The following is a 19,984-nucleotide window of genomic DNA, read 5'->3' as shown; positions in this document are numbered from 1 at the left end:
TCTTTTTTGGAACGGCCGCGGGCTCGATTCATCAACTGCCCCGAAACGGGTGACGGGCGGATCGGCGGTTCGGTGAATAATTGAAAATGTCTCCAATTCGGTGTAAATATTAATTAAAACGCCACAATGGCGTACCGGTTGCCATTGTAGTTGTGTGGCGCTCCCACACGTGCGGTGCGTAAGCTTTCCAACCCCACGCCCCCGGAGCCCAGGGAATGGGAATTCGCCACATTCGTGACCTTGTGAAGTTGAGTGATTCATTTCGCCCGTAATTTCGAAGGTTGTGCGTGTGCTTTTTCTCGGTGAAAAAAAAATAGGATCCTTCCTTCTCGTAACCTTCGCAGTGTGAGTGTTTCGTGTTTCGGTAGCGCCAGCGTGCGCGAGTGTGTGTGTGTGCGTGTGTGTGGCATCCTGTGTTTGGCCACTGATTGAATTATCGACGATCAATCTCCGGAGGGCGCCAACGATGGCCTCGATGTTGTCGGCCGGAAGTGCAACGCCCGGTGCGGACGGCAAGCAGCAGCAGCAGTCGCAGTCCTCCCCTCTGACCTGTTCGCCCCGCAACGCAGCATCCGGCAACGCCGGCGCCGCCGGTGGCAACAATTCCTCCCAAACGCCCAGCCCGGCCAGCATGGCGGTGGCCATGAATAATCCAACGGCCGTCAAGCTGGGCGTCATGGACGTCCCGAAGGCGCTGCAGGACGGCGAGAAGTTCATCAAATGGGACGAGGTAAGTGCCAGAAGCAATGGGTGTATATTTTACTGAGGCGCAAATAAGCTGGCTTCTTTCAATATATCATGAGTCATATATTTGGTGAATAATATTTTTCTTTCTTATTTGATGAATCGTTATCAAAATATGTTTGAGCATACTAGGGTTGTGTAAATCTGATTCAGATTCATGAATCTGAATCAATCTCTGCATTATAAGGGATTCATGAATCTTTCGACGAGAGATTCATTAATCCTGAAGATACATCAACTGTTGAAAAGTCACCAGCCAAAAATGGGTTGAGGGACCCCCTTTTTTGTCGCATTATCCACGCCTATGAAAGAATCGGGAAGATTCGTGACAGATTCATGAAAGATTCATGAAGATTCATTACGAAAGATTCATTAAGCTTTGAAGATTCGAATCCGCAAAGATTCATAAATCCATCTGAATGAATCTTAGGTGAAAGATTCATATGAATGAATCTCGCGAAAAGATTCATTATGCACAACACTAGAACATACATTTAATGAAAGTATCATGATGTACTCAATTTTAAAAAAACATGCGTCGTGGAAACTGAATCGCTATTCAATTCTTTAAAAAGAGCGAATGAGTTACTAACAATCGATGGAAAATGATGAAAATCACTTTGCTAACACAATTTTCCCCCCGGATTGGGAGTATCGAGAAGTGACTGAATGGTGGAATAATTTCTTCCACTTTTGTTGGGTGGAATTTTATTTGCATTTATTTCTCCCATGCATCGCTCCCGGACCGGATAGGTGTTCTGAATGCCTTATTTGACGGCTGCCCCTTGATGGACGATAAACGGAACCGACGTGCTGTTTATTCCGCAACGCAAGCCGGTCCTGATCGGGGGCGTCACGGTTCCCCTCGAACCATTTGATAGAAGCCGTCTTCGGAGCAGGATGCAATATTTTGACAAGTTAATCAGTGCCCGTTCGACTTTGATGTCACCGATTGGCGGCGGCTGGTTCGTGTGGTCAGCATTTGTTGTTTCGTTCTCGTCTGACGGCTGACATCTTAACTGCAGCCCTCGGTCGCGTTGGGTGAAAGCAAGTATGCTGCCCATTGTTCGGTGAATCGGTGATCTTCCGGTGAACGGTGGCCGATAATTCACGGCCCTTCACGGTGCGCATAAAGCTGGCATTCGGTTTCTTTTATTTTAGCTTAAATGATGCCCCCCCCTTATTTCTTATCGCCATACATTGACCAAAACGACACCAATTGCAGTTTCGCCGAGGTGTGCGGCCCCCTCCCCCGCCCCCCGTTTACTTCCTTGGGTATTTATGTCGGTCGTTTAAACGGAGCAGTGTTACCGAGCGTCTCGCTTGAAGGATTGTTACTACCCTCAATCGCTCTTTGGTACCTCGAACATTTTGTTTTTCCGGTCCGGTGTGTCCAAACGTTTCCTCACTGGTGCGTCGATACAGACTCACGCGTTAGGCTAAACGGAATACAAAAAAAAATTCTACAAAAAGTACCAAACGCCATTCGGATGAGAGTTACGGCTTATGGGAGAATTTTTTCGCCCGAAAGCGGTCCAATCAACCGAAACGGCAACCCAGAAGTGGCGAACGGAGTGTGCCATATGGGTGTGTGTGTGTGTGTGTGTGTGTGGGTTTGTTGGAGCCGATTAGGATTTTCGAGAGCTCTCCAGTGCTCATAGTACCGGGATGGAAAATGGCCCACCCCCAAGCGCACAGCCCGAAGAATGGCACTCCGGGATGGAATGGGGATGGTTTTGATTGGACCTTTGAAAAGCGAGTCAATGCTTCTGCACATGATACGGGATGGTCCAGGCTCGCGAGTGTTGCGGTGGTGGTTTTCAGTTTCCGGCTCGCTCGAAAAACTCCCCGGACCGCCAACCCCCGGGATGGATGGGCTAGCGACGAGTCACATTATGTTGGGGTTATTGATTTTCTGTTGCTCGTGCACATTTGCTCCGCTGGCCGGAGCAACAGTTTTCATCAGTGGAAAAACCATTCTGGCCAGCTCGCTGGGGAGGATTGGGGGGATTTTCAATTTTCTTCTGCCCTGCCTTTGATGCGCGCTCTGCCCAGAACGATGGCTGCGGTTCTAATGAGAATGGCTGTAGGATTTTTAATCAACATTTCCACCAGCGCAGTCGGTCTGCAATCTGGAGCAACCAGCAAAGCACGCAGCTTGCCAATGAGTTTTTCTCGCCAGTTGATTTACGTAGCGCCGGTCGGATGATTTTTGCAATCATTTGCCCGTAAATGAGCTTCACCAGGCGGGCAATACTGGCACATTTTCCCTTCCTCCGAAGGACGCCGGTTGCAAAAGGATGGCACGGGAACACCGATGCGCTCTCGGTTTCACTTTTTTGCGAATCATCGCCTGATAACCGCAAAGCTAAGCCGCCCCGTATAAAATCCACACCCGAACCCGACCGGGCCCGGCATTCCGTGATCGAACTGTGTTGGTCGGCCTGCCTCGGGTTACACAACGCTTCGCAACGTGTGTCCCGTGCCCGATAATGGTGGTCCACGCCGGGATGCTGCCGCGCTGTGGCCGACGGAAAACCGCAGTAACCTTACGCCCTGCGTGCACTACGCCACGGTGGTATCGCGTAACACGCCACCATTTTGCGTGCATTCCGGTGCGATCGATTTTGCGATTCACCATTTCGCAGCCACGTGTCGCGGGCAAGTCCGTTCGTCGGGCGTTATCGGGTTACCTGGCGGGGGATCGAGGGCCAAACGGGAGCAGCAACGAGCGAGGAGCTTTAGTCTTTGATATTGACAACAACGGATAATTCTGTTTGTTCAATTTACGCACGAACGCCGCAGCTCATTAGGTTGATTGGTTGAACATGCACTTGGTCGATAGTGTAATAAATTCTCCTCCACGTATGATTAGTACTTTGGGTGAAGTTTATTGAACACTTTATAAAACCGGTGTTAGCTATTGCGATATTATTCAATATCGACACATACACATGATAAATTTTATTATTCATAAATTTTATTGTTGTTCTTTCATCTTCTAACTAAATAATTTCCTTCTTAGTCGTTAAAAGTTATGATCACTCATAACAAATTTACAATGTTGTCCATGACTCTCTTCTTTGAACACTAATAACTCAAGTTATACTTTTTATTCTAATGATTCAATCAATTGTTCATCATGTATGTGTAATAAGAGGTTCATTTATGACTTGGTCGATAGTGTAATAAATTCTCCTCCACGTATGATTAGTGCTTCGGGTGAAGTTTATCGATTCAGTACACTTTGTAAACCCGGTGTTAGCTATTGAGATATTATTCAATAGCGACACATACACATGATACATTTTATTATTTATAAGTTTTATTCTGGATCTTTTATCTTCTAACTAAATAATTGCCTTCTTAGTCGTTAAAAGTTATGATCACTCATAACAAATTTACAATGTCGTGCATGACTCTCTTCTTTGAACACTAATAACTCAAGTTATACTTTTTATTCTAATGATTCAATCGATTGTTCATCATGTATGTGTAACAAGAGGTTCATTTATGACGTTAACTGAATTCCGACCCTTATTCACTGGGGTTTCTTTCTGTGCTATCTTTGCTTGCATGTTTAAAAAGTGCTACGATACACTTATTATGACGTTAAAGTCAGTCACCAAACCATGAGTGTACATTTTGGTGCGGCGAATAAGTTACTGGTAGTTCTTGATCATACCCTAGAGCGAACTTGTTGTAAAAAATGTCGACAAAATTTCAACCTTTCACGCTGTGACTTTGAGGTTTGAAACACAGCGAGTTCTTTTCATGGTTGGTAAATACCAATCATATTTCCAATATCACTAACAAATTTGAAAAAGTATTGTCGAATCGTTGTAATCGTAATTTTACATTAAATCTGTAAGACAGCATTCTAACACAACTAAGATCGATTCTCTCAGTTTCACGATGGAACAGAACAGTTTAGGGAATTACATATCATCCATCAGTGTTGGAAGTGATTGAAATGCCGATTAAAAAGGTAATGGATAAGGTTATGCAGGGTGTGGTGTAATTTTTTCATTCGTTCTCCTGCACATTACCATATTGTAGATCATAGTATGGTCGTTGCACTACTCTTCCCATCCTCTAAAAGACTGCGATCCTTACTAAGGAGTCCTTATGCGCACGTCAGTTAGAAGCAAACGAGCCACTTCAAACGAGCTCCACAAAATATGCTCTTGAACTAGATTTTATACTGTGTTACAATTTCCACCCCATCTTGGTTCCCATCTCTACCTCAAGCCGTCCCTCTGCTCGACTACAATCGATTCTCCCCTGGGGGATGTTGGATCGGAAGGGTCGGTACTTGCATTCCTTTGTCCTCGTGCTTCGTCTGCCTTCGTGTTTCATTTGCTTAAGTCAAATGTGTCCGCTTCCTAGCTTTGCCGAAGCTAGCCTGAGAAAAAGTATCATCATCATCAGAATCATCATCATCAGCAGCAGCAGCTTCTATACAAGCGATACGTTCTTGGGCTCCCAGAATCTGCTCTAGTGTTTACATACTCTTGTTGATACAACAAATCCCCCAGCAGAGAGATTTCTTCTCCGGGGCATAACGTTCACGCCCTGGGCCGGGACGCCCCGATCTTTGCTTGCCTTCCTTTTTCCCTGTCCTTTCCATTGCCACCAAACGGTCGTTGTCACCGTCAGCGAGTGAAGTGAGGTTATGTTGAACAAGCTTTCGTACGAATACCCGTACTCTGGCCCGGAGAGGGTATATGATAAAGCTGTGTTGGAAAGCAAAGTGACATGAATGGGGAATTCAAAGTGGATGGCAGAACCTTGGATGCATAGGCGCTATGGATGTACTGCTTCAGTGAATCTACCTTATTCATTTGCATCATAATCGGGTCCCCTTGTGAAGGGATATGCGATCTGCTGGGTGCTGTTTCCCTTGTCCCTTGTTCTCGAGGCGTTATGCTGTGCAGTGCATCAGCTCCATCTCCTTGACGTCGACATTATCTCGTATTCTGGGGATTGGTTTTGAGAGACGTGAAGGAGCAACTTTGACAGCAAACTCCCTGACTCTCCCGGTAAAACCGCAGGCACAATGGGCGGGTTAGAAAAACTTTTGACTAGAAAAGCTGGCAAAAGCAAAAAAACTGTACACCCTGTGAATGGAATGAGCATATGTTAATGCTAATGGGATGCGATGCGAGGTCCTAAGACGGAAAACATGGAAACGTTCTTTAGGGTGAAATGAAAACTTTCTTGCGAGTCCTTGCGTCGAGAACGATAGTAATGGAGGTTGTACATTTGAAACGGTAATGAAATACGTACCTGAACGTGGTAACACCGAATGTGGTTATGGTCGAGACTGGATATGAAATTATAGCATACACACAGACACTAATCTTTGCTTTCTGACACATTCGTTGAATGCTTACGAGCATGACCCTCTACCCTTGCCCGGTATACTTCTGCAAAGCTGTTGTTTGTTCTGAAGAAAAATACAAAATGGCTGCATTGTTCCAGATTTTAAAGCATGGTCTGCTTATGAGATGTAATGTTTCATTCGTATCGCAATAATGTCCACGACAATGTTGCAACATCTGTTACTCCCGTATCATAGTATTCGAGGTCGATGTTGGAGAAGCTGCCGAGCATACTGCTTCTCGTGCTGTTGGTCCTGAGTAACCTTCGAAACAACATGCTAATGGTCCACAAAATTTGCTTTTAATGATCCTATTGAAAGACCATTCACCCCGCTCCTATTTACCGTATGGGGTAAGCGATGATTTGATAGGCCAGGGTCTTTTCCTGTTACCAACAGTTATGCAAACCGCTCGTACGGCTGCTAGTGTCAGGACACAGCCTAGTGACACGATGTTTTTTGGAAGCGTTGATCCCATGAAGCAAGGCACATTGGGTTGATTTCATTCGCCGAAAACAGTCAATACCATTAATGACTCGAAAGCAAAATATAAAATCAAGAACCAGCATGATTGGCCACAATTGGATAATCAACGGTTGACAACATGGGCTTAACAGCGTTAGGGGTTGTTGTTTTTTCCATCGATGTTCAGATATTGTGGGATAAAATTTCAACTACTCCCTGGTTTTTGTGATTGATCTCGGAAAGTTTGCCATGTGTAGGAGAATACTAAATTAACGGGACGTAAGGGGACCGAGAAGGGCATGTTGATTGCTACCAGGAAAGAAATCCAATCAATTGGGCTGGTTTCAATTTGCCGCTCAAAATGATCAAATAAAATTAATTATCTTCCCAACTAAAACCCACATTTTCGGAGGCGATAGGGAATCATAAAATTAGTGTCCAGCGCCTGAAACTCGTACGTAGGGTACACGTAATTCAATTATTAATTTAATCGTATTTGGTGTACAATCTGTTTAATTAACACGAACGTGTTGATTTTCCATTTACAAATTGTCATCAGTAAATCGATCTATTGATTTTATTTCATAAATCTAACAAGATAGGAACATTTCGACGAATATCATGATGTTGCTAAACACAAATAAAGTTTAGGATAAGGTTATGTTGATTTAAATAAAATGAAACGGACGAGCTTTATCTTTAGATGGCGATGAATCATCCAGTTTGTTGTGGGGAAGAATTTAGCTTGAATAACAAAACTAGTAAAACTCTTATTCAAGTCATATTGTCAACAGGGTATGATTTACTTTTTGATGACTAAATGAAAATGGCTCCATATTGACAAAGTGAGAAATGCCGATAACATTCTTTACTTTGGACTAGAAGGAATGTTTTCCTGCTTCTTGCGTTCTCATACTCGCATCTCGTATTTCACCATTACGATTGTAACCGTTAAGCTCGTCATGATGAAGGCGCACATTTGCCGCGTGAACGAGAAAGCCTAACTACGTGCAAATATGAGTAATACGTGTTTGAAGAAATACCTCTTTAGAATTAGGGAAAATTGGTTTATTACAAATCATAATAATATTTCCCAATCATTCGTAATAATCTACTTTCTTACTTATTAAACAGTCGGAGGTCAGTAATGATTTTGTTAAGGTATATTTTATCAAAAACACCACTCAGAATGCGTCCGCCCCTTTAGAAGGAAAACGATCATCAAAGCAAGATCGACGCGTCAGAGACGCAGCCAAGTCTGCTAATTTCACGCTCCAGGACGGACACTTCGACTCATCATCGTGGGTTGAGTTTACTCCACTTTGCGAAAGTAGAGATGAAAACTAGCCTATAGAAATGATCCTATGAAGCACAGTCTTAGCTCAAACACGGTTCCGACGGTCCACCGTACCATCGTCCGACATGCTGCTATAGCGATGTATAGCGACGCGCGAGTAAGTTTCCCGTCCACGCGTCATTCGTGGTATTGGTTGAAGACATTCGTCTTGACGTCTTCACGCACCGTTCATGCTTGGGTATGTTGCGAAGACGGTTCAATGTTTTTCTTGACCGAATCATGTTGTATGATTCTTGTTGCCTACAAAATGAATATTGTTTTTCTTTCATCCAATACATTTTTCTTACTTCATATGGTGTCCATTCCATTTCCTACTAAACACGGTCTATATGTGTTGTGTAGCTTTCTAATGATAAGGGTTTCTAGATTAGCTACGGAATCAAATCAAAACATTGCCTTGCCGCACGTGGTTTTACCCCGTAAACATGTGGCAGCAGGCAGCCATGCGGTCCAATGTTGACAGTTCGTGAGCGAAGCAGCGGTTTAAAGAGAAACCGAGAAAGAGAGAGAGGGAGAGAGAGAGTAAGAGTGCGGTCTCTCACAGAACCAAACAAACGTGTTTCTCTTTTGTGTTCGCTTAGCGCTGCGCGGTTTCGCGAACAATTTCTTGGAATACATAGTCCCTGTGCATTGAAAATTTTCTTTTCTTAAAAAGAAGAATCATGATAGTTTAATTTATTTGTATTTTTGAAATGTGATGGTGGTGATGTTCAATGAGAAAACGAACAATATTTTTTGTTTTACAATTACTCAAATATTTGGTTATTATAAAGTTCTTACAACTGTTTAAGTTTTATATTGCTCATGCCATGTGTTTTGCCAACAATATCTTGGTTTTAATCTTATGATTTAGAAATAGTTTTTATGAAGCGCCATTTGTTCCAATATTTTAAAAAGATGGTTCGAAACACCTTAATAATTCTTAAATCTACATCAGATTTTTTTTCTTATGCTCAAGAACACGAAATCTGCATGTCAGCTTATGGTTTTAATAGCAAATCCACCAAATATCTTTTCATTCTCGAGGAACAAGCTCATAGTTTTCATCATCAGTCGGTTGGATTACGGCGGCGATTCTGTATTTCCACATTCCATTCTTGATTATTCGCCCTCGTACAGTTGCTATCCGAGGCCGCAATATTCTTTACGGATTCCGTTGTTACCGCGTCCCCGGTAAGAAGATTCATAAAAGTTGTAATAAAGCAGGAAATGGCGCTCGCCGGGAACGAGAAAAAATCGCGGAAGATGAAAGTCAAACGCTCCGCTCCAGCTGTCGTTTGGTTTAAGTGAGGGAAAAGGCGCTTGCACTCGCGTCATCCGGCGGGCAATGTCCCGGCGGACCGCGCCCCGAATCGGCGTCGGGAGGAGGGTGAACTTCTTGGACTTCCCCGCCGTTGCTCGGAGCGGGGAGAAAATATCCTGTCGCGAGCAGCAGAAGATGGACCCCAGAATGTCGGGAAAGACATTTTCCGCTTCAGTGTACCCCGAAGCACGGTAAGGGACATGCAAAAATAGAAAAAAAGAATCAAGGCGCGACCGAACGAGTGAGCAAGCGCCACTGTTGAAGCCGGCGGAACACGAACAACGACCTTTCCCGGCTCCCGGCCAGGACACGGGATAGACACGGGATGGGATTCACAGGGAGACGATGTGGTGAAGCGTGTACGAAACCTGAAATAACTGGAACGTAACGAAAAAGGAATGAAGCTGCTCCGTAAGGGTTCGTATTAGCACCAGAGGGGCGAGTTACCTGCAGCCACACAGTTCAAGCGCGGAGGGATGATATTTTTGTTTTTGAATTACTTTATTTTTCCTTCGGCACGATCAACATCGAGCGACTTTAAAGTGAGCGGCAATGCGCTGTGAGAAGGCTGGGAAGAACGCTTATTTATAAACATGTACACCTGTTCCGCTGCAGGGTTGCGAAAAGTGTCACGAGTGGCCCCCCCAGAAGGTAGCCGGATCGCGGCGAACGAATGAAATTGGTGAAATACGCAAGGCGCTATTGATGTTGGACAGTTTCTCCAAATGATCACAATTTGTTTACTCCCATTTACCATCGCTGGTGTTGGGGAGATAAATGGTGCGTCTGCCATTATTACAAACGACTTTTTCGTGCAGCATTGCATAAATGCGACTAATTTATGCTCGTAAATAATCCACCGGGGATGAATAAATTTCAATCAATAGCCACACAATGTTCATAACCGGCGCGGCATGTCTCGCTGCTAAGCGGGCACTTCGGAAGAAAATCGGAGAATGTAGCTGACGATATTGTTTCGGTGAAAGCATTATTTATGGTGCTCCCGTGCCCACCGAGACGTCGGGCCGGGGTCTAATAACCAAATTAAATGTGGGTTTGCCGGTGGTGCCCTTCGGCTCTTCCGCTGGCGCCTGATTGCTCCCCCCGAAGTACATATGCCAACCGGGCGAGTTTTGAAATGTCACTGTTCCATGCCGAATCGAGTGAGGATGATGCAAATGAAAGCGTGTTCCCACGTGCCACGGGCCTGGTGGTGGGAGAAGATTGGAAAAGCGGCCTCGGCGGCCGGCGTTATCTCACGGCGAGGATGTTGGTGAAAACTCAGCCATACTCGAATTCTCTTGACATCGAGCGCGGAGCGTGAAAAGCGCCCTGGAAATGGCGATGAGCATGATGGGAAAAGAAAAAAGAGCTGCGGTGATATGCGTCATGCGCATTTTTTTTTTCTGCCTCCCCATTTTCCTTCAAGATGCCTTCACTCAATCCGTAAAAATCAGTCCCCTGCTTGACAGAAAGTTGTTGGGCAGTTTTTTTACGACCAAACTTCGTAATTGCTGTTCCATTCCCCGCGCGGCGTTTTCCTTCTTCGCATCGCCAGTCGGAGGACGTTGAAGTCCTCGTCAACAAGTAGTTGTTTCGCCATTATTGTTTTCATTTTTTTTTGTCCAGCGGGTCTTAGGGAAAACTTGCACCAAGTGGAAAATTCCCATCACCATCAAACCACAATGCCGTCGGCAAAGCGTGAACAATTGTTTAATTAATTCCTACCCCCCCGCCCCATTGGCTGCTGGCGTTCGCGCACTGTTGTTCCACTGGTTTGGCTTGTTCTTTTCCAAATCGTTGTTGTCGTCAAAATAAAATTAAGCCTGGTTTGCACGGGTGACGGGAAAAACGAGAGGGAGGAGGTGTAGGGAACATCAAGCATCGGGCAGAGGGACGAAATGCTAGCTGCGAAGAAGCAGAATCTCCACAGCATAACCACAACATGGTTGTTCTAATGTTTCCCTCCCCCTCCCTCCCTACACCCTGCACATCTGCATCCACTCGCCAACCGACCGGTTTCTTTTTCTTTGCAAACAATCTGCTGCGTCCCCGGCTAACCCGGCACGATTGTGAGCAAACCGTGACATAAATTATTTATTAATAAAATTCAAACACCTGTTACGGGTGTTGTAAATAAAATGCCGTTCGGAAAAGTAAAAAAACCTTGCGCTGTAAAAGTGAGGGGAGGGCAAGGCGGAGACGACGAAAACGGAGTGTGCACCGCCCGCTACCGGAATGGTTCAAGGGAAAATAAAATTAGAATGTCGAGCAAATGGCCAGATGAAGGAAAAAACTAAAGATAAATGCACACGCACGCGGGTATGGGAGTGGGGAGAGGTGAAATCAAGACGTAAGTGTAGAGTAGAACAATCTTTTCATCACCGTTCACATCAATCGGTTTGAGGATGGTTGGAGAAAAATATGTTGTTGTGAAGGCTCACAAAGGGCGGGCAAACTGATTATGTTAAAATGGTTGAAAAAAAAAGGTTTCATATTTCTTAGTGCAAATAAGAGTTTGCTAAAATGTTCAACTGAACACAAAACATTGAAAAATTATGTAAGCATATTAAAGAATTTTTGTTTGTCTTATGAGAAAAGTCCCTGGTTACATTGAGAAGAGTTAACAATTTTGTTATTCATTTATTTTTTAATTAGAAACAAACTCTTCTCATATTGAGGAAATTATTTACAAAATATCATACAAACATTATACGCTATGTTTGTTCAAGAAGTTAATTATTTTCTCGTGTACTTTCCTTTTGTAGACTGGAAAGAATCCTCTAGATTTCGATCTTGTGAGAGGAAAAATGGAAACAAAATCAATAGACTATCGGACGTGTTGGAAACAGAAACAATAAAGACAAACAATGATGCGTGTCGGTTAAAGAAACAAGTTGGTCGGTTATTGAAGAACCGTAAACCGAAGAAAATTTAAATCGATGACATTGGTCACCGGCCGTGGAAAGTGTTGAGCAAACATCTCAGTTCCAACCAACGGAAAATAGGTATTTATGAAAAGCACGCTCCATTGGAGGATGGTCATCCAAGGTTTGATTAGTGCCAAGCTACGGAAAGGTTTCCCACAAACGAAAGAAGGCGTAGGAATGCACGCAAAACGGTTTCCGTTGTGTTCTTCCCGGCGAATGTCCATCTGGAAGTGGGTTGACCGGTTTCCGCAGAATCCGTCGTTCGCCTGGGAAGTGCGTGAAGTCGTGCCATTTGCGGAAACGTGCAGATTGTTGAATGAAACACAACCGAGCCGCGTGTTCGTGTTCGAAGGCGGCCGATTATTTTCGGCCTTGTTGTGGCGATAGACATTCTCGCTTTTGGCACGGCATGGAAGGCGGGGGGAAGAAGCGTTTGGAAATAGTATGCCATAATAGAACCATTAGCTCGCGGGGGGAATAAACAAATTTCGTGTTTAATTTCACGATTATCGTTACCTCTATCTCGGTTCGCTTGCTACCTTCCTCTCACGAGGAGGGGGACGCTTGATCTGTGTTTGGGTTTATGCATCGATTGCCCGACGCCGGCGTTTAGTAGAACGGCCGCGGAGAGCTTGTTTCGGCGGAAATGGGTCATTTCTGTCCAAGAGAAGAGAAGCGTGAATGGTCGGTGGTAGGCTTGGATGCTTGTTTGGCGAACGTGCACCCGGCGAAACGGTATTTTGATAGTTCAATTTAACGAAAAACTGCTGCTGTTACCGGCCTTCCGTTCGTGTTTACTTGATCTCTGGCCGGATTCTTGATTGCTCCGATACATTTGGAAGAAATTTACGTACTCTACGGTTTGATGTTCTTACTGCGCACATAAATAGACAGTTTTGACGCAATTGGTGGAGTTTGGCAAGAAAGAATTTACAGCCGCATATTTGCTAAATGAGGTTAAACAAGCCCAATTTAAAGTTGGTTTGCGTTTTGAGGTCCGCAGAGAATAACAATCGCAAGCTGCTATAAACTTCCATTTGGAAGCCACATTTCCAAAGCATCTATCTCAGCACAATGGGATGATCGAAAACGTCAAACCGCGCTTCGGTTTATTCTCATTCTTTTGCAGCACTATTTTTGTCCGCTTTGCATAAAAACCAAACGAACATGGCCTTCACATTCACGGCACCCGTGTCCTATGAATAGCAGATGTGTGCAGCATCTGTGCTTAAAATTCATAATTCGTTATGAATTGTTCCATCGCCTCCCGACGAACCGCTTGGCTCGCTTATCTGTGGCGCTTGTCGTATGCAGATTACGACGATTTATGTGTGTTTGCATACCGTTTTTCGCTTTTCGAAGAGGAAAAGAAGGGTTTCCGGATTGTTGAATGTCGTCGCCTGTCGGTTGTAGCGGGGCAGCGATGAACGAAGATGATAAAATACAGTAAACTTCTTCACAATCGAAGACACTTTTGGAAGAATATGCTTAAAACGGGGGGGGGGGGTGGGCCAATTGAGTTTCTTCCTTCCCGTAACCCGTTTCATAATCGGTAGATCGTGATTTGCATACATCCGGAAATAGCAGCAAAGGAAGGCGGGTAGATTGCAGCTGAAGACTTACAGATGCGATCGGCACAATGTGTTTTATGCAACAATCGAACGATGGCGTCGAGTCGTTTGACTCGTTGAACGCAGGGAAAGGAAGCAACCTTTCGGCGCGGAATGATTTGTGGCACGGCTACAAGTGAAGAAACAATTGCCTGTCATAGGGCCATAAACACGTTATTCATGTGCGCCTATTACCAGCCGCCTCCTCCTGGGCTTTGCGCTCGTTAGCAACAGAAGATTAACGCCGATGGAGACGCCCGGTGGTTCACACCGAGGTGCCATGCCGCACTGAGTACGTGGCAACCGGCGCTCGCTAGGAAGTCTAAACGAGACGCTACCTACGTTGGTGTTTTTTTTTTCTGTATTATTTCTTCAAGTTTCGGTACCTCACGCTACCTGCCATAAGCCCTGGAAGGGCTCCGCTTTATCGTGCCTTGTCGGTGGTGCTCGTGAACATACACGATTAAGCATGTCATTTAATTCAGTTCCCGTTCCCCGCTCGGTCGCTCGCGTTTCGGGAGCCCCTGGGTGTTGGGTAAGATTACGGAAGGATCGTCGCTACGCCGGTCGAAGGGCAGGTTAAAACGGCAAGAACACGATGTTCCCGAGCGGCGATGCATAATTGATTGAAGCAAGAAATTTACATTTTCTGCCTAACTCTCTCTATCTTTCTCTCTCCCTCGTTGATACTTTAACGCCTCCCCCACCAACGGCTGGAATCGAATGGTGTGAAAAAGTCAAATATCCCTAGTCACTATTTCAACGTGCTCGTGTAGGATGGCGCTTTTTTGCCCCACTATTTCACTTTATCGGTGCGTTGGGCGACCTCGGTCAGGACAAAGGTGATAAAATGTTTTATTAATACGATGTTAATTACGGGCCAACTAGGGAGCAACTTGAAGCGTGCGGGGGTGTGGGTGGCGTAGTCGCCTGCGTGGGATGGCAGGAAGTCAACAGGAAAGTGCCATTAAGATTACATCAAATGACGAATTATTGGTGTCGCCGTTTGGCTGCTGCTCCTGCTTCGTCCTGAGCAGTGGAGTGGGACGCGCGTACTAGGCGCTTACTGTTCTACATTGTGTGTCGTGAACCTCGAGCGTGGGCGTGAGGGCTACGACGTGCACTTGAAGTGTGATTGTGTGTCTAGACTGCAGCATGACGTGGTTTGTTTCTTCACATTGCTATACGCAATACGGCGTGGTGTTTTGTACGCCTACAAGAAATTCGATTCGATGGAGAAGAAACGAAAGGCGAATAAGGTGCTCAATCGTAGTAAGAATTACGCCGCGATAGAGGACAAATTTTTGTAATATATTTTATACTAGCTTGACGCCCGCGGCGTTGCTCGGTGACGAAGGGATTGAGAAAAGAATTATGGTTTTAACTAATACTTGAAAGATATTGATAGTTACAATAATAAAAAATTGAATTTGATAGTTACAATAACGGCATATTTAAAATGTTTGATATTTCATCAATTTCCCCGTAATGTACAAACCTTAGGGTAACTATGTTGGATACACCTTTACATTTGTTTACATGCTTGTTTTGTTTGTGTTAGTAAAACTGTGTTTGAATTGTAAATTTTAGATGATTTTATCAAAAAATAGTGATCAAACAAACCTTCAACAACATCTGCAGTATTTAAACTGAATGTGTGAAAAGTTTCAGAAGCGACGGTTCAGTATTGGTCTAGTTTTTAGCGTTCACAGAACTCCATACATAAAAAAAGCTAAAATATGTAGTAGATTCAATGAAGAAAGCCTTAACAACTAAATTCCACGATTATTGGATGTTAAACCAAAAGCTTAAGAAATAAAATTCGTGCCAAGCATTATGTAAACCTAAATAACTAACCTCACTTATTCACTGCAGATTTTGAGGTTATCTAAAACGTGGTTAAAAAATCGGAAATGATTTTCAAACATGCGTAGGAAGATGCTTCGTGTTTTCATTGAGGCATTCGTTTCGTACGCCAACCGCCCCAACACGCTGTCGACGTCCGACGGCGGGTCCAAATATTTAGACTTTGGCTGCCAACCAGTTGCTGCCGGTCGTAATGTATCCCTTGTTAATGAGATTTTAAGGGAAAGGAGGAAAAATCCCGAAACAATTCGACCCGTCCGCCATCCGGACGTCCAGCCCGCCAGCCAGGACCGCACCGAAACGGCTCGGTGCGTTGCTGTTTATGGAGCTTCCAATTAATCCATTCTGACATGTACCATTTGTCTAGTTGGGAGTGAATGTTTCGGTTGAATGTTTTCGAGTTTTTTGCTCCCCGCAAAAGGAGGAAAAGAAATGGCCGAGCATCTGATGCCTTTATGATAGTAGCTTCACCGTCGTGCGTTAATGTAAATGGTTTGGAGGAAAAAAAAAGGTTTCAAACTAAACCCCCCGCCTCCGGCCTGTTACACCATCCGTTATGAAGTTCATGTTCCGTCCGGCGTTCGGGTATAGTATTTTATTGATGGTGTAGCTTACACCATTGGATAGTGCGTTGCAACGAAGGTTTGCGCCACGAACTGTTTACACGGGAATGGTTGGTAAAATTTTATTTGATGTTTTCCGGAGCCAAAGTGGTTGTTTTTGAATCAAATTATCTTATGAAAATGTCAGTTTGAAGGAAAATATACCGTCCGTCGGTACAGTTGAAATAGTTGGTAAGGCGGGAATAACACCCGAACAAGGATTTTCGCTCAGAGAAATATGATGATAACGAGGAGAACTATCCAAGTCTTTTTTTGCGTTGCACGAGCCAAGAAACAAACGAAGAAACTTGAGAACGGTGCATATCCGGTGGAACCAACTTTTGTGTCGATTTAACTACATGCCAACATCGGATTTAGTTTGTTGGCAAGCGGAGCATCGTTTTTGGGTAGAAGTTTTTCTCTTTTTAGTTGTGGTTGACATGAACATTTCGAGCACGTTTTTCTCCACTTCCGTTCAGTTTCTCTACTTCCGATTGCGTTTTAGAGTTCGTTCGTACGTGAACTGGGTTAAAACAAATAACTCCATCTCGTACCATTTCGTTAAAGTTTCGCATTCAATTTCCGATCAGGTTTACGGTTCAAACCATACGTTTTTTGGGATTTGGAAATGTGTAACGGTGGAAACTGTTGTGGCTTCTTGTTGTCGTTGTTGTTAAGAAATGCTGTCGAGTTGAAGTCAGACACTTGTGTGGTACATTTTCGATTTCCTTCTATTTACCTCTCCCGCCTTGTAATGGTTCTTCACAGGTTCGGTTTTCCGTTGACCAGCAGATCGGAATCGATTATCGCAAATCTTTTGCCGGGCAGAAGCACACCCCCCCCCCCCCCCCCCCCCCCCCGGCCGCTCTCCCGCCATCGTCGGATGGGCAGAAAATTGAAATTTTTCCGTCTTCTGTTGGTTTATCCGACCGGAGAGAATTCTTCCCCCCCCCCCCCCCCCGCTTCCCCCCTTTTTGTTTCACCTCTCACCGTATGCTCGTGACGGTCGGTCAATATTTGGCGAAGCCCAGTTTGATGACTGCTAATTATTTTCGTTGATACCATCGCCGAATGGCAGTTGCAGGAGCCATCGAAAGTCACATGATGGCATTTGTCGTCTGGTGTAAGGGTGTGTGTGTGTGTGTGTTTGTGTTTCGGTGTGTGCTTCCCTGATTATGGTGATGGTGTCTTGATGGTTTGTTTGTGATGGCCCCGAAACAGATCGTTAAGTCGCTGGAAATGAAAGACATACACGCGTAAGGTTGGATGCTCAGCCCGAAATGGTAGGACCGATGCCTCGGTGCCGCTTTACTTCTGTCCAGGTTGTTTTTTTTTTTTGCCCGCTCTGTTTGCCCTTCCCGTTCGTCGTTAATCGGAAGATTTGTTGGAGCGTTGTGGACGAGTGATGTTAATGAGAAAAAGTGTCATGTTTATTTGTGTGCATAGTTGCTAGGAATATTTGAATGGGAAAGGAACTCTGCTGGGTGGTGGTTTGATGTCTGGCTTTCAGCAAATGGAAACACCGTTTGGAACAAAACCAAGCCTGATGTAAAAAGCCTAATCAATCTGAAACCGCAGCCTCCATCCACACCCATATGGGAACTGCCCCGCAAGCAAGCCGGAAAAATGGAAACGAGTCCATAAAAAAGCCCCACAGCAGCAATCCCGGCGGCACCGAACCAATCTCCAATTAAAAGGATAATTAATTTGTTTCGGTGTTTCTGCTACTGGCAGCCAGCTGGCCCCCTTCGGGGTTTTCCATGCTTTCCTTCCAGCCGCTTGCTCGCTTCGCCGACTCCTTGCTCCTTTTGGGGTGTGTTTCCCGGGATTCTCGAGAAGGTAAAGATTCAATTAGGCCGCTTTTACTGCGGCGTTGAAGCGATACAATCCCTCGCCGCACGCACCATTTTCCTTGCTACCAGCACCCACCCCGCGGGGTGGGGGTCAGCCCGTTTTCCGGCACTTAGCTCGCTGCTCAATAATGGATCATAATCTTGGGCCTCGACGTGTCGGTAACGGAACGGCACACAACTCGCTCACATGTGCCACAAGCCGCGTGCCAAAATCACCTCCGATGAACGCAGCGGAACTCAACACCGTGGTTTGTTGTTTTTTCTCTCCGTTTTCATTTTCAGGGTTCTCCTTACGTCGATGTCGTCGACGCGTAGAGGAGTCACCGCCCATGTTGGTGGGGAAATTTCATAAATTTTAAATCCCTTCCGGCCTGGGAAGCCGTCACGTGCAGTTCTCGCGGTTGGCTGATGATAATGGATTTTGCTGAAGAGGAGAGAAAATTCGAACAGTCAGAGTGCCCAGACCGGGCGTGAGGTTTGCTGGAAAAAACGAGCCTTCGCCATAAAGTCCGGCCATGGGAAGTGAAACATTTACTTTTTTTTTAGCGCCTGCGCGTATGTGTTGGTGTGTGTGTGTGTCCTTTGACCCTCACTCTCTGGATGATGGGCGTCAATGAGTCGGTCAGATTTACTGCACGCCCAACCCGAACGATCATCGACATAATGCTCGGCTCGGCCTTTAGTGCTGGATAATGGGTGTGCGTCGTTGAGGGTTTTCGGTGGACGATGTGTTTTATTTTTCATGTTTTATTATCATTGCCGGCAAAGAGCGAACCACAAGCACAGCAGTTTTGGGGATGCGCAACAGATAAATACTGTGACAATTTGAAACGAAAAGAAAACCCCGGGCCCTCACATATGCGTGTGCTATAAATGTGTTTTAACCATTTCCATTTACGACCATTTGCATTAGGGGTTTTTCTTTCGTTCATTTTTCCTTCCTTTTTTGTGTTTTGGGATGCTTGTATTTTCGTTAACATTTTCTTAACTTGTTATTTGTTTGCTTTTGGTGATGGAAAGGAGAATTTTATGTTTTATGGCTCTGGCGAGAAAGCCTGCATAATTTACCCATTAAACGTTGAAAGCATGAGCCCACGGACGAGATGAAACGAGCGTACTTTACATAAAAGCGTAAAACTTTTCAATGACCGCATGGACTTTCGTTAGGGAAAAGCGTGCAGCATAACCTTGCCCTGCCCTCCCCCCCCCCCCCATGTTTTCCCCCAGTACAATAAAGTGCAGCTGTTGGGTTTGCGTTTGATTGAACAGCATAATGGAATTATTTCGGAATGGAAAAACATGGATGTTTCATCCATAAACAACAGCTTTGCGGCCCCTTCGTCGATATTCATCGGCCCGTGCATCGTCGGCTCGCCGGATGCTGGATGGGTTGGTGTCCATTTCCATCAACCCGGTTCCCGCCCGGTTCGGAAGCCCTCTAACGACGGTTGGATAACGCAAATCCTTGCCATGGAGATAATTGAATCAATTAGCAGCACATCGCTTTCATTCGCCGAACCGTCGGCGAACTGAAGCCGAGCCGACCGGGCGTAGACATTCGTCGACGGTTCGGTTTTTATATGGAACATTGATTAGTGGGCGGGTGAGGCTGCTTTACCCACAGCTTCCCCCCCCCCCCCCCCCCCATCCCTTCCGAGTGCTCGAAATGATTCGCCGAGGCGAAATAAAACAAAAGTTCATTCATCAGCAGTCGGGGGGCGTCCAGCTTCACGTCAAAGGCGAATCGGCCAGATCTCGACACTCTCTTGAGCCGCTCATGTCAGCGCCGAGAAAGAACGCGCCCGGTTCTGCTTTCGACGGCTCGCTCGATGGGATGTGATTGAAAAGCGACACGATAAAATCAATCAATT

At 45.2% G+C, this 19,984-nt stretch overlaps 1 protein-coding gene and 1 non-coding gene across 2 annotated transcripts in view; one reads left to right on the top strand and one right to left on the bottom strand.

The window, feature by feature from the left end:
- The first annotated feature begins 466 nt into the window (after nt 1–466).
- Nucleotides 467–19,984, top strand: part of LOC131266901 (1-phosphatidylinositol 4,5-bisphosphate phosphodiesterase classes I and II) — a 62,135-nt gene continuing 42,617 nt past the window's right edge. Inside the window, exon 1 of the mRNA XM_058269588.1 lies at nt 467–730. Coding sequence (XP_058125571.1) covers nt 467–730 — 264 coding nt within the window. The remainder of the gene's footprint in view (nt 731–19,984) is intronic.
- LOC131267907 (small nucleolar RNA U3) lies at nt 7,772–7,971 on the bottom strand. Its single transcript, XR_009178483.1, has one exon. It is a non-coding gene; the product is annotated as a small nucleolar RNA U3 (small nucleolar RNA).

The sequence above is a fragment of the Anopheles coustani genome, chromosome 2 (genome assembly GCF_943734705.1).
Source record: "Anopheles coustani chromosome 2, idAnoCousDA_361_x.2, whole genome shotgun sequence".
NCBI lineage: Eukaryota > Metazoa > Arthropoda > Insecta > Diptera > Culicidae > Anopheles > Anopheles coustani.
The sequence above is the reverse complement of the archived record's forward strand: the minus strand, read 5'-3'. Positions and strand labels throughout refer to the sequence as shown.